General features: G+C 49.9%; 1 protein-coding gene across 1 annotated transcript in view; it reads right to left on the bottom strand.

The window, feature by feature from the left end:
- LOC111153716 (Yes associated protein 1) overlaps window positions 1-13,318 on the bottom strand; it is a 100,257-nt gene that overhangs the window by 24,625 nt on the left and 62,314 nt on the right. The window contains 1 exon segment of the mRNA XM_022512894.1: window positions 7,906-8,019. Within this exon segment, the coding sequence (XP_022368602.1) occupies window positions 7,906-8,019 (114 nt within the window).

Consider the following 13,318-nt stretch of genomic DNA (forward strand, 5'->3'; position numbering starts at 1 on the left):
CGGATTCACAGAATTGCGCAGCCATTACTGACTTCAGGACCTGTTCATCCCCCAAAGAAACCCTGTATCCTCTGCAGTACGCCCCTCCCTCACCCCTGGAGGCCAGGCATCTATCTTCAGGCCTACGGACAAGCCCAGCCCGGACAGAACACATACGCAGAATAAAACAACATGCGGCCTTTTGCGACGGGCCTGTGCCACTTAGTCTATGCTCAAGATTGAACCACGTTTAGCATGTATTGACATTTCCTTCCTTTTTCGTTGCTGATTATCATGTCGTGACACAGGTACAGCGTGCCTTGCTGGTCCAGTCACACATCGATGGACAAGGACTATCGTGAGCAGGACTGCTGTGAAAACTCACGTGCAGGTTTCTGTGTGGACGCACGGTCTCGGCGTCCCATGCACACACGCCCAGGAAGGAGCTGCCGGTCCTGAGCAGACTGTGTATTTAACCTTCTGAGCATCTGGCAAACTGCTTTCCAAAGTGGCTGCCCATTTTTGGATCCCATCAGCACCATATGAGGGTTCCAGTTTCGGCACACTCTGGTCAACACTTACGCTCTGCCCTTGATTTTAGCCATCCGACGGGGTGTCACGTGGGACTGCACCATGGTCTGACTCTGTGTCAGGTCGCAGCAGTGGGTCTCCTTGAAGCCCCTGCTCTAGGTCTTGTCCCAGGCACAGAAACTCCCCCTTCCCACATTTTGCACTTCTCTCCTTTCCCAAGTACCAACCCAACCCATACACACCCAAAATTGGGCTCTAGTTTTTAAATCCTTAAACTGTTAAAAAAAAAAATACTGACAACAAACATTACTTAGGTCCATTCAACTTCTTTCAAACATCTATCAAAAGACTGGCATGAACATTTACTAAAATAGTATTTTTCAAACTAGAATTGTGGATGGAACTTACAAAAACCCAATAGCACATGCTCCCCTTATCACGTCTTTGCGCAGTTTGGGGCACGACACAGGCAGTGCTAACTGAGCTAAGAAGAAAAGGGAGCAAGTGTTCTAACCAGCTTTCAGTTCTCTCTGTCCCCAGAGGATAGCCACGTTTTCCCTTTACTACGGAAATGAAGTCTGAAGCCTAGTTTGGAGAGAAAGTTCGGATAATGAGACTACTGGTTAGAAGGGAAGGGGAATTACATTTTAAAATACACCTGGCATCATGAAGTCATTAAATTAATGAATAAATACTGCCATTAATAACTTTATTTCCAATCACACGTACCTTATTACTATTCAGGCTCTTTTTCTAGGGGAATGTATAGTTTAGAAGAGATCCATTTTTTAGTCTTGGCTGACAAGCACAAACTTGGACCTTCTAGTCTAGAGCTTGATGGGGCTCTTCTTGTGCCTCAGTGTCCCTCTTTGGAACAGCCCTTCCCCCCAGCCAGTCACGCTCCTTTCTCCCCGACTGCCCCCAACCGGGCACGCTCTATCCCATGTCACTCCCTTCCGGAGCGCCTTGCGAGTCCTCCATCCCTCACTGGACCTAACACGTCTGGTGGTGACTTATTTATGGAGCAGCCCAGAGCCCCTCCCCGATGGCTCCCGTCATGCTCGGCCCGGAAGCGGCGCTCAGGCGCAGGTCGGAAGATCCATTACGGAACCAGCTCCTATCCCTGCTCAGCACGGTGCTGTGCGCAACTCACAGGACACTCTCCAAGTTGAAGCAAGTCCCGCATGAGCTATAAAATGACCTCAGCAGCTAGAGCGGCAGAACAGAGCGAGGGTAAAACCAAACCAAGAAGAGGCGCCGCTCTCCTCCGAAGTCACTCTGACTTACTTCCACAGAAGCCCATCTGACTTTTCCCTCGGCAAGTCTACAACCCGTTTCTTGCTGCGGAGTCTCTGCGGGGGCACTGACATGGTGCCCACGCCGGCTTTCTCCGCCCGCACGTCTTACAGGGGACTTGCTATGGACGCAGAGCAGGTAAAACAGCTCCAAGCAGTTGTTCTTTTAAAAGCTAATGAAGGGGGGCGCCTGGGTGGCTCAGTGGGTTAAAGCCTCTGCCTTCGGCTCAGGTCATGATCCCAGGGTCCTGGGATCGAGCCCCGCATCGAGCCCCGCATCGGGCTCTCTGCTCGGCAGGGAGCCTGCTTCCTCCTCTCTGTCTGCCTCTCTGCCTACTTGTGATCTCTGTCAAATAAATATATAAAATCTTTAAAAAACAAAAAGCTAATGAAGGTTTTTATTGTTGCTTTTTGTTTTGTTTTGGTGTTTGATGTTAGGGCCTTTATAGTGCCATAAATAAACCATTAATTTAAATTACTGTTCAGTGACTTTGGTGATCTTAAGTTTTAAATATGAATAACTTCCGTTAAAAAAAATCCTTCACTTTGTAATTCCTGGCACTGTTGAGCCAGCAGCAGCCACGAAGGGACTACCAGGCCCGCCCTGCTCGGGCGCAGGGCAAACTGCTGACCATGACCGACAGACTCTCTTGGCTCCGTCCTCCTGAAGGAACACTGAAAACGAGACAGAAACCACACAGGGACAAACAGAAGCACAGACCGCCAGGACCGAAGCGAGTTTGGTATTCCATAATCTGATGCATTAAAATGGTCACTTCCCTAAGTGCTCACCTAACACTGCGACGCCCGCCGGGAGACTGGTGGGAGCCCGGCGGGAGCCGGGAGCCGTGGCTCACCTCAGTTCCCAGCAGGCCTTTGCTCTCTGTCAGGGCAGCTTAACTGGAAAGCTACATTTGAGAAACAAAGCATGCCAAAATGCACCATCTTTAAGACAATAAAGCCAAATCCTGCTCATGGAAGGTTTTTTTAAACTCCTACCTGCTTCTAAGAGACTGAGTGAGGACAAAATCTAATCTTTAAAGGTTGAAAGATTTCTGTCTCCTCCCAAGTCATTCCCAGCTGTGCTCAGAGGACCAAAAGCTGACCCCGAATGACTCAACGAAAAGTTCCCCAGTCCCAGTGTGCTCAAACCCGGAAGCCGGGGGCAGAGCAGCCACTGGTCCGTAATTCAGTACACTGTATCAAATTAATTAAGACTAGAAATCATCCTCCAAAAAGCCTCCAGTGTCATTTAATTAAGTCAAGAGAAGTCAGGTGTTCTTCTGAATGAGCTGGTTAGACTGTGATTCAGGAAAAAACTCAGGTCTCTGGATTCCGAGTTGAGCAGGTAAAATCTTCTCTGCCACACTGCACTTGAACCCAGCGCATCACGTGGTACGTAAGACACAGGAAAGAGGACACCAGGTCACTTCGCAGACTTGAAAACCGGAGTTTTGGAAGGCATGTTAAAATGCCGGGTGCGCGCAGAGCCGCGCCGGGCTTCCTCTGCAGGGATCGCACACAGAACACACTGCACGGGGCATTACAGAGGCACTAGTAAAACGCAGGGCATCCCCGGAGCAGGGGAGCAGACTGGTTCAGATCCCAGAACGCCGAGTGCTTGGAGCCCTGTGGTTTCTCCAGAAGAACGCTTCTGGGACTGAACCGCGGCCACAAATCTGAAGGGAAGTGTAGGCAATAAAGGGACGCGTACTTTCTGGCCGTTGGAACTCCTTCAATAGAACGAACCGCTACGCTGTAGTCTAGGGCAAGGTCAAAACTGAGGCTGGAGGACAATCTCTCAAGAACACGAGAGATGAGGCACGAGAACTCACATAGACCGCTTCACAGTCTGCGCCACTCAGAGACGTCCGAATTTCTCTTCTGCCACGGAAACCATTCCTTTCAGCAACTGTCCTCCAGGGGAGGCCCCACATAATCCAAGTCACTGCGCTACCCTTGGTCATCTTCCCTTGGAAACCTCCCGGTATCGGTGCTGAATGAATTAGGGGTGTTCCTGTAAGATCCAACTGCACGCAATCTAAACTTCCAAAAAATCCTAGGTGTGAAAAAGAAAAGAGTTCAGGTTCTAGTTCGGTCCCTCAACTCTGTGACCTTGGACGGATCCTACTTTCCCAGGATCTGCGATGAAGCCCGATGTGGGGCACTCCTCCCACTGCCCCAGCAGTTCTGGTTTCAACACCACCTCCGTTGCTGGTGTGGGGAGTCCACGGTGGCTGAGTGGCTCTGTGGCATTGCAGGGGCAAGAGCCATGGGTGTCAATGTCTCCCAGTGTCGTAATACTTCTCACCACCCAGCTCCATTTGAAAAATGTTGGTGAGAGGAATTACAAGTTCTTTCCAGAGCCTAATTTTGTGAGATTTATCTGTTAAAAATTTGTCATTAGCCACGGCTCTTCTTACCTAAAACACAATGAACTACCGTTTCCTGTCTATCCTAAGTAGTTAGTAATACAGTCCACAACCAAATACTTACAATTTAGGATCAGGAGGAAGGATTTAAAACAGGATAAGAAAAGAATACCTATTTTTTGAATGTATGATTATCAAGAGACTCATGTCAATAAAATTCCAACGATTAGATGCTGACGCTCCGTCCAACACTCCACCAGTAGAGCTCACGGCCTTCAGCGTGCTTTCCCAGCTCTACCAGAACAGACTTAGGCACTAAGTTGGTCACTGGGTACATTTTCATCAAGAGTAAAACATCACTTCACTTAGAACAGTTATCAAGAATATTTGGTGTTAGAAGGAAAAGGTTAACAAATACCTGAAAAGTAAAATTTATAAAGACCTTTAGGCTCTGAGTAAGATCAAAGAAGTGAACAACTTCTGGTTTGGGGACTTAATACATTATGTATTTTTTGTTCTTTTAATCTTACGTATTATTATTTTAGGAATCTTCTCTGTCACGCACACACACATCAGGTCTAGGGCAATGCTGGGCTTTAATTCCATCTCCACACACAGAGCTTCTATGCACACAGCCCTAGCGATTAAAGGACATTGTGTTTTTGCCACACTAGATGGTCCGCTACATTCTCTAAGACTCAAAAGATGTATTTTTTAGCCCAAATCTCTGGTCCCAATATTTCATGTACACCAAACATGATTTTCCGTTTATTTTCTCAGTGGCACCAGCACTGATCTCCAGAAACAACCGCTAAGCACTGTTTGTATGTCCTTCCCCAGGGACAGTGAGGACAGTAAGAGCACATAAATGAGGAATTCAATCATGATTAGCGTTTTGGAGATTCTTCGTTCTGAAGAACAGAAATATTTTTTGGGGTGTTTTCATTAGGGCTTTTACCAGATATTATTCCTAGGACTACTACATAAAACGGTATTTCTACAACATACAAGGAAACATTTAAAACTTCAGACTCTTTATATTTATGATATAAAGTCTGCAGGAAAAAATGGTTGTTCATATGAATTCAATGGCCTACATAACACTCAAGCACCGATTTTCGTTAATCCAGGATCAAAACACCCCTAAAAGGATTCTTTAAAAACAAACAAATGCCCTCCTTTCTCAAAGCCAATGAATACCGAGGAGCCCTTACTGCCAATGGATGTCACACTTCATGATTTCATACAAATTACTAAAGGACTCTCTAAAAATTATTTAAGTGTCAAAAATATATAGTTTTTAAAATGCTAAAGAAGAAAATCAGATAAAAGAAAACCAACCCGCAACAAATTACTCTTTAATTTCCTGAAATTATATGGCTAATTTACCAGCTTTCTGCAGGATATGAAGGATGGATAAATTATTCTAAATATATATAATTAACCTAAAGCCTCTGATAAGGAAATGGGAGAGGCTGCCTGGAGGAGGAAAATGAAAACATCAAGCTTACACAGAGCTCTATCTTCCATTTCAAAATGTCAAAAGACGTCCATCAATGTGACCTAAGCTAAACATGGGTAAACACTTTTATACAAATTTGGGAAATACAGGGGAGCAAAGCTCACCACCATGAAAATAATCTACCGTTCGTTTGTGTCTGCACGGTTCAGAGGGTCCTACAAAGGACAGTTTAGTTTTTTGGCAGAGATCAAACACAATCCACTACAGGATTCGGGACGTCAAGGAAAGCTCCCTCAAACGCAGCGGCGAGCAGCTCGTCTCTATGTGCTGTCACTCCAGACAGAAGCCCACGTGCTCCCCTTCCCTGCTCCCGCCCAGGCGCACTTGAGCTCTCGGAATGAAAAGGTCTGGGAGAGATTAAACGTCGGGCCACAAACTAAAAAGCTCTGGCCTGTTCAGGCCTGTTTGGAACACACACACAGTGGGCCCAAAACGGGAGACGAAAGGCAGTAAGAGAATTGTATGGAACTTTGTTTTGGCGTACCTAATTGTAATGTTTGCACGTATGTATGTGCTCCAGGCAGGGTGGGAGAATTCTTCTAGGACTTTCTCTCATTCGAAACAAAAGACCACACTGGGTGATATGAAGAATGGGTCTACTAAGGACCACAGCCGAGCTGTTTCACTTCACTTTCTAACCTGAAAGTACTTACACAAGAAACAAAACAACTCTGTTCTAATTCCTGACTTCTGCAGTAAGCTAAGAGTTAATCATCATCTTTCATAACCTCATGTAGGGGGAAAAAAAAACCCACAGACCATTTTAAAAAATTTCCAAAATGTGGACAAGCTGATCCATTTCATTAACGATGATTCAAGGAAACACGGTGTTTGTCGTTCCAGTCTGTACAAACGGCAGCACGGATTAAATCCTGTACCTTACTTCATTTCCTATTCCAACCACGAGGGCTTATTCAAGTATTAAATAAAACCCAAAGCTGCAAATTATTAACACACCACGTTACTTTTTAACACCCAAACAGATCTGGAAGCTCCCAAGGCTAGCGCTGAAGCCACACGGGACATCTGTCCAGATGATGGTCTCCGGCCTGACCCCCCCCCACTCCCCTTGCACAGAGGGTCCCGTCCATCCAGGGCAGCTCGGGCAGCTCGGGCCAAGCCACAGGCCGCGGCCGACAGAGCCGACATAAACGCGGCACAACTGTCCACGGCGCTTCTGACAGGGACGCTATTTCACCCAGCTGCGGGCAGGCAGGGTTCTCCTTCCTCTTCTGTGTTTGGAAGGCATCCGCAGAGTTAAATCCTCGTTCCCGTCAGGGCCCCGCAGCGGCTGTGACAGCCTCCCCCGCCCGTCTGACCCACTCAGTGACGTGCACACTGTTTTCATTTAGCTGCCTCCAGCCAAAGACGAAAACTTCAAAACCACAACGCTTTGCTCCTTTTTACACTCATTTTTCCACGGCTCTGGAAGAATATCTCAGAAACCCAACTGAAGAAACTAAGAGTGAAAAAATGTGGATAAAAAGGCACACGGAGCTTGTGTACGATGATCAAAACGTGTACTTTTGTGGAGAGTATTCGCTTGTGCAAATGCTGAGTTAGTCATGTAATTTGGAGGGGAAAGTGCTTTGCTTTTGCTTTTTGTTTCCTAAAAAAAAAAAAAACAAAAAACTAAGGACCTTTCCTTTAAAAAAACAAACAAACAAAAAAGGCAAGCCAGAGTGAGGAGAGAAGGGAGAGATGTGACACCCCCTTCCCAGCGGAGGCAGCAAACACAGCAGCGCCCAGCTCGGGACGGGCTCAGGGCTGACCGTCCTCTCAAGTCGAGCAAAAGCACACACAGGGGCATGGACCAAAGCTGGTGCCCCAGGTTTCCCAGCAGCTGACAGCCTGATGATCAGTGCAGCGAGAAAGACCACTTAAAGCAAGATCACAACGTCTTCCTAAAATGTGAAAGGAACAGCGACTCTGGTCAGTACGCCGCCACAACGTTCCCCCGACCTGACCCCGAGGGGTCCAAGCTACAAAGCTCATTTACATCTGCATTTCTCCCTCCAGGGCAGAGGGAAAGGTATAAAAAGAGTCCCGGAGAAGCTGGGTGGACAGTCATGTCTTTAATACTGTAAAGCAATGCGATTTTATTTCCGTGTACCTTCCCAGGGTGTCTCTCTCTCTCTCTCTCTCACACACACACACACACACGTTATCAAAAAATGTCTAAAAAGGTTTTGAAATGAACCTTTACCAAAACGAGGATCAAGCCTTGGGTCTAGCCAAGAGGTGGTCTTGTTCTTATGGTTTATATAGTATATCTCTCCGTCCTGAGTCATGGCTTGTTCCCATCCATCCGGAAGAGGACCTATAAGTACAGAAAAGACAATCATGGTTGGTTTTTACGTGGTGCGACTAAAACAAGTGGGGAGGGTGCTAATTTACAAAGAAAACAGGTATTGGCAAAACTTATTAAGACAGAATGAAGCATGTGTTCAGAGAAGAAAAGAAAACCTACATACCTGATTCTTCTCCACCTCGCCAAAGAAACCACTAATTCATAAAATCTATATCTCCAGAGACACAGACAGGAAACCAGAGTCATGAAACATCCTTTCGGAAGTCATGACCCAAACAATCATCGTCACTGTTAATACACCACATTCGGTGCCACGGCTCAGGGAGCCCCCCCCCCCCAGTAATTTTGGGGATGATGCCTTCCTACGGACGTCAAGGCTCTTCAATGAGAAGGACACGCAGCGTGTTCGGCACATCTGAAGCATCACACACATTCGGTTTCATGTAAAGCACACTTCAGCTGAGTCTGCCAAGATCCATTTACTTCCACGACTTACAAGACTGGCTCTCAGCGAGAACACTACCACAGAGGAAGCTCTCCTCCAGGAAACGCTTATTTTCAGGCAAACTGAAAGCGGCGAGGAGGGAGGGTGGGCACTGGAGCGGTCAATGGAAGGAGGACACAGCCTCAAAGCTGCAGGTGTGGGAACACCACCGCGAGGCAGGACGGAAGAACACAGACAATTCGAGAGAGTGCCCAGACTTTTCCCATCTGTGGATCCACACGACCTGAGCGCCTCCGGGGGCCTGGACCCTGGCTGGAGGTGACGTGCAGCAACTCATGTAACCCGCAGGCCTGCTGGCGACCTCTGTGGTGGCCATCGCTCCACTCTAACGAGACACTGGCACACAGGGGCTCCGTGTGGTCCGATGCCACGCGGTCTGTGTCAGAGGCCACTGAGATCCGGCAGCCAGGTCCCTGAGCCACGAGGCTTCTTCTCAGCCATCGCCCACCCCAAGACCAGGCACAAAGGGTGCTGCCTACATAAAACTGGCCTGGGTTCCTGACTCCTCAACTGGCGTCCGAGCCAGCCTTCCGAGGGGCGTTGAGGAACCCTGATGGAACAAAACAGTCACAAAGGCCCACGGGACCCAAAGCCCTCATTCCAGGCCACTTCCCTTTGTTGCAGAAACTGACCAATCCGCTGCTATGCCACTGTCAAAGGCCTGCTGCGACAGGGGCACAATCTTGTCAGGACACAGACACATGCAACTGGAGGGCCCCGCACGGCTCGTGGGGCCCAGGGAAGCCCCTCCTGCCGTCCTCCTCGGGCAGCTCGGTCCACAGTGCAAACGAATTGGCCAGAAGGACCCCACATTTACTAACAGTGAGCGGGACGCAAACCCGTTTAACGCACAGAGATGGAACCGCTTTCGGTAGCGTTCGCTGTCACTAGAGATGCTTCACTTCAGGAAGACAGGACCTCCGGGACGCAGTACAAGTGCCTGGGATGACCTTACACTGGGAAGCTGCCATTTCAAGTGCCCAGCACACCACGACGACGAACCAGTCGGAACAGTCGTGGGACGGCTCTGTACACCGCCCTCTCCGAGGCTGCCGCGGCCCGGCACCGCCTCCACACCTGCCTCTTCTCCTGGTCCAGCCGCCCCCTTGGCCGCCTGAGGCAGAACCCAAAGTCATGTTCTGAGCGCAAAGCACAAGCCCGTGCTCCAGATGACACTCACGCGCTCTCTGACCCCGCCCCGTCCCAGGGCGCCTCTAGGGACTCCACCAGCATGGGTCACAGCTCCCCTTTCTTAGCCACCACCAACTGTCCTTCCCTGGCACCAGACTGCTCATCACCTCCCCTCATCCCACCATCCCCTCCCAGACAGCCACCAGGACTTTCTTCTTAAAACACCATCTCATCAACTCCTCTATGCAGATTGTTCCTTGCAAAAGCAGTTCCTTTCCTCTCGACCATCAAAAGGGAAATGCCTGCTGGGCTCATTTCTTAACCCTAACCCTAACCCTAACCCTAACCCTAACCTGATCCCACATTCCCCCAACTCAGCACAAAGGCAAGCCACCCCTTCGCATCTCCTGCTCCTCTTACACAGACGTCCCCTGACCCTAACCCTTACCAACTCATATTCGTCCTGCAAGCAGCTCACAGGTCAGCTCTTCGAGCCAGCCTTCCCCGAGTTCTCTCTCCTGCTCTGTGCCGGCAGCTATCGCGCAGGCCGCTATCACCCGTGCACACGCGTGTCCTCCTGGCGGCGCGGTCCCTCATGCTCGCATGCACGGGCCGGCAGGGCTGAGGACATGCTCAGTATGAAGGCCCTGCCAGGCAGGAGTCGGAGCTTTCTATAAATAAGCTTACAATCATGTAGTACGTACGTGATTTTCCACTAACATGTTTATGAATAACAAATGACATGTTATTAAACCCAGTGCCTTCTGTTTATTAAACTTTTTGTTCATAAACATATTCACTTTCATAGTTTTTTTTGAAATGTTAAAAGCTACGGAAACGCAGAATGGAAAAAGCGTCCATTTTTTTTGACCCGCTCCCCGGGGGAAAGCTAAACAGCTTCAGTTTTGTGCTATGTCCCGGACTCCTCTTCTGCGCCTCTGCTGCTGTAAGACACTCACACCCACCGAGGCCAGGCTCCACCGGCCCCGCACCTGCTCCCACCACCTAACAGACAACGGCATCTCTTCTTGACACGACACGTAGATCTTTTTCCTTTTAATGGCTTCATACACCTTACTGTACAGGCAGAGCTCTGAGATGTTGTGCCTTTGGCTCCAGACGACTAGAATAAAGTGACTCAAGTGAATTTTTTGGTTTCCCAGTGCACTTAAAAATTACGTTGACACTACACTGTTAAGTGTGAATTAGCATTATATCTTAAAAAAAAAATAACGTACATACCTTAATTTGAAAATGCTTCATTGCTAAATTTGCTGACACCATCTGCGCTGGCTGTGGGTCCTGCGCTCCGGGCGGGCGGGGGTCCCCCCGCAGTGCTGAGGGCGCCTCTGGGCCGGGCTGCGGGCTGCAGAAGGCCGGGCGGCCGCGGCGGGCTCCCAAGACAACCAGGCAGTGGCTGCGCGGATCCGCTCTCCCGTCAGGATCGAGTTCCTTCCTGCAGCCCCGGAGGCCGGCCGAGCGCCTTCTGCCACAGGAGAACTTCTTTCCAGACGGGGGTCCCCCCGCTCAGACCCGGCGCGGCTCCATCAGCAGAGCCGACGTGACACTGAGCCCCCTGCTGCCGTTTCAACCATCTTCGCGGCACCTTCCCCGGGAGGTTCCAGCCGGAGAAACCACCGTCTCTGCCCAGCCCCGAGCAGCACCTCCTCCTCCGAGTTTGCTCGTGAGACGGCCGCCGCCCGGCCCGTGTCCAGGCCCCGCGTCTGACTCGAGCGCCCTCGCTGTGCCCACCCCGTCTGCAGCCGCCTCCCGCCCCGAGCTCCTGACCCCTCCAAGTCTTCCTGAGGGTGGGAACCGACATTGCCACAGAGTCCTGCCCGGGCCGCCGCTCTGCTGTACATCTGATGGCTCGTGAGCCACGACGCTCTTTACCGCATCGAGAACGGAGAATCCCTTCCCCTTCCTCCGCCCAGACCCACGAGAGGAGCCACCACCCACAGCAGCTGCCGCTCTACAAAACCCATGTCCCTCGGAACTCTGGGGTGACCCGGTGCCCTGTGCACGAGCGGTAACATTTGCCACGGAACCTTCTCATGCAGCAGGAGGTCTCCCCGGCGGCCTTAAGAGACTCTGTGCACCCCGGTGTCAACAGCTGTGGCCTCAGGCGGGCTTCGCTGTCCCACTTCGAGGGCGCAGGCGGAGCTGACCGAGTGTCCTCTGTGCGGAGGCCCGCAGAATTTTGGGACCGGGCAGCTGCATGAGCCCCGATCCAGAGTCAGCCTGTGCTCTGAAGTCAGACACCGACTTCTCCTCTGCAGCTGCGGAAGTCCTAGAAGGCACCTTCTTCCCGAAGAAGGCTGTGCTGTCTATGTTGAAATGTGCTGTGATCTCGGCAGGAACTTCGGGCTCAGTTGCTGCTTCACCCACAAGTTCACGTTCCTGAAGCCTCACAAACCGACTTCCTCCAGCTCCCAACCTGTCTCCTGCAGCTTCCCACACCTCCCTCGGCCTCCACAGAACTGAACGGAGTCAGCGCCTTGCTCTGGATCAGCTTCTGGTGTACAGGAATGGGGCGACTGGTCTGACCTTCTATCCAGATGACTAAAACTTTCTCCCCATCAGCAATAAGGCTGCTTGGTTTCCTTTATTTGTGTGCTCACTGGAGTAGCACTTTTCATTTCCTTCAAGAACTTTCCTTTGCATTCACAACTGGACTGTGTGACAACAGCACTCTAGTGGCTTCATCATTTTCTAGCCTTTGACTTCAAGGGACAGACATGCGACTCTTCCCTTCACTTGAACACTTAGAGGCCACGGCAGGGCCACTGACTGGCCTACCGTCAAGACCCCATGTGTCAGGATGAAGGTTGGGGGGGGTGGCACAGGGACCAGCCGGGGCCCTGGGGCGGTCACCACACACACAGCACGTATTAAGCTCCTCACCTTACATGTGGATGGCTCATTGGCATCCCGAAACATCACAGATCACAAATTAAAGTAACTAGTGACGAAAAAGTAAGGAATATTACGAGAACTGACAAGATGTGACAGTGACACAGAGACACAACGTGAGCAAATGCTGTTGGAAAAATGGACCCAACAGGCTTGATGGGTGCAGGGTTGCCCCAAACCTTCAGTCTGTACAAAATCCAATCTCTGGGAAGCCCCACGAAGTAGAACGCATGAGAATTCAGAAATCCCTTTCCCTGTGTTAGATCTCCAAGGGGTCCCTAACTCGTGTGACTGCTCTAAGGAACAGAACAGCACACAGCCCCCACCGCCACAGCTCTGTCCACGGCCACTGCACTCTGAGGATGCGGCCACTTTCAGCCTGGCGCACCAGGCACCGTTCTCATCTGTGTCACATGGAGGATGTCATCTACCTGGGGGACAGAAAACCTGGTCAAGGTAAAGGTGTGAACCCAGGTCTCTGACATAAACCCTACAATACGCTGCCTCCCAAACACAGCAACGTATTCCCCAAAACTTAGGAAAGTATTTCCTACATTAAATTTGTAAAGCGGAAATAGTGAATTTATCCCTTTTTATGCAAGTTTAAATCAGTAAGTATTTATCATATGTAACCATATAACATCAAATACGTTATGTATAAATAATTGATTATTTAGTATTCCACTAAAAACAGTAGCCTTCAAAAATGAAGTTCAGAACACTTTTCACTAACACCCTTCTCATACGCCGTAAATACCA

Source organism: Enhydra lutris, unplaced genomic scaffold (assembly GCF_002288905.1).
Source record: "Enhydra lutris kenyoni isolate GAN:26980312 unplaced genomic scaffold, ASM228890v2 scaffoldscaffold34, whole genome shotgun sequence".
NCBI classification, from domain to species: Eukaryota; Metazoa; Chordata; class Mammalia; order Carnivora; family Mustelidae; genus Enhydra; species Enhydra lutris.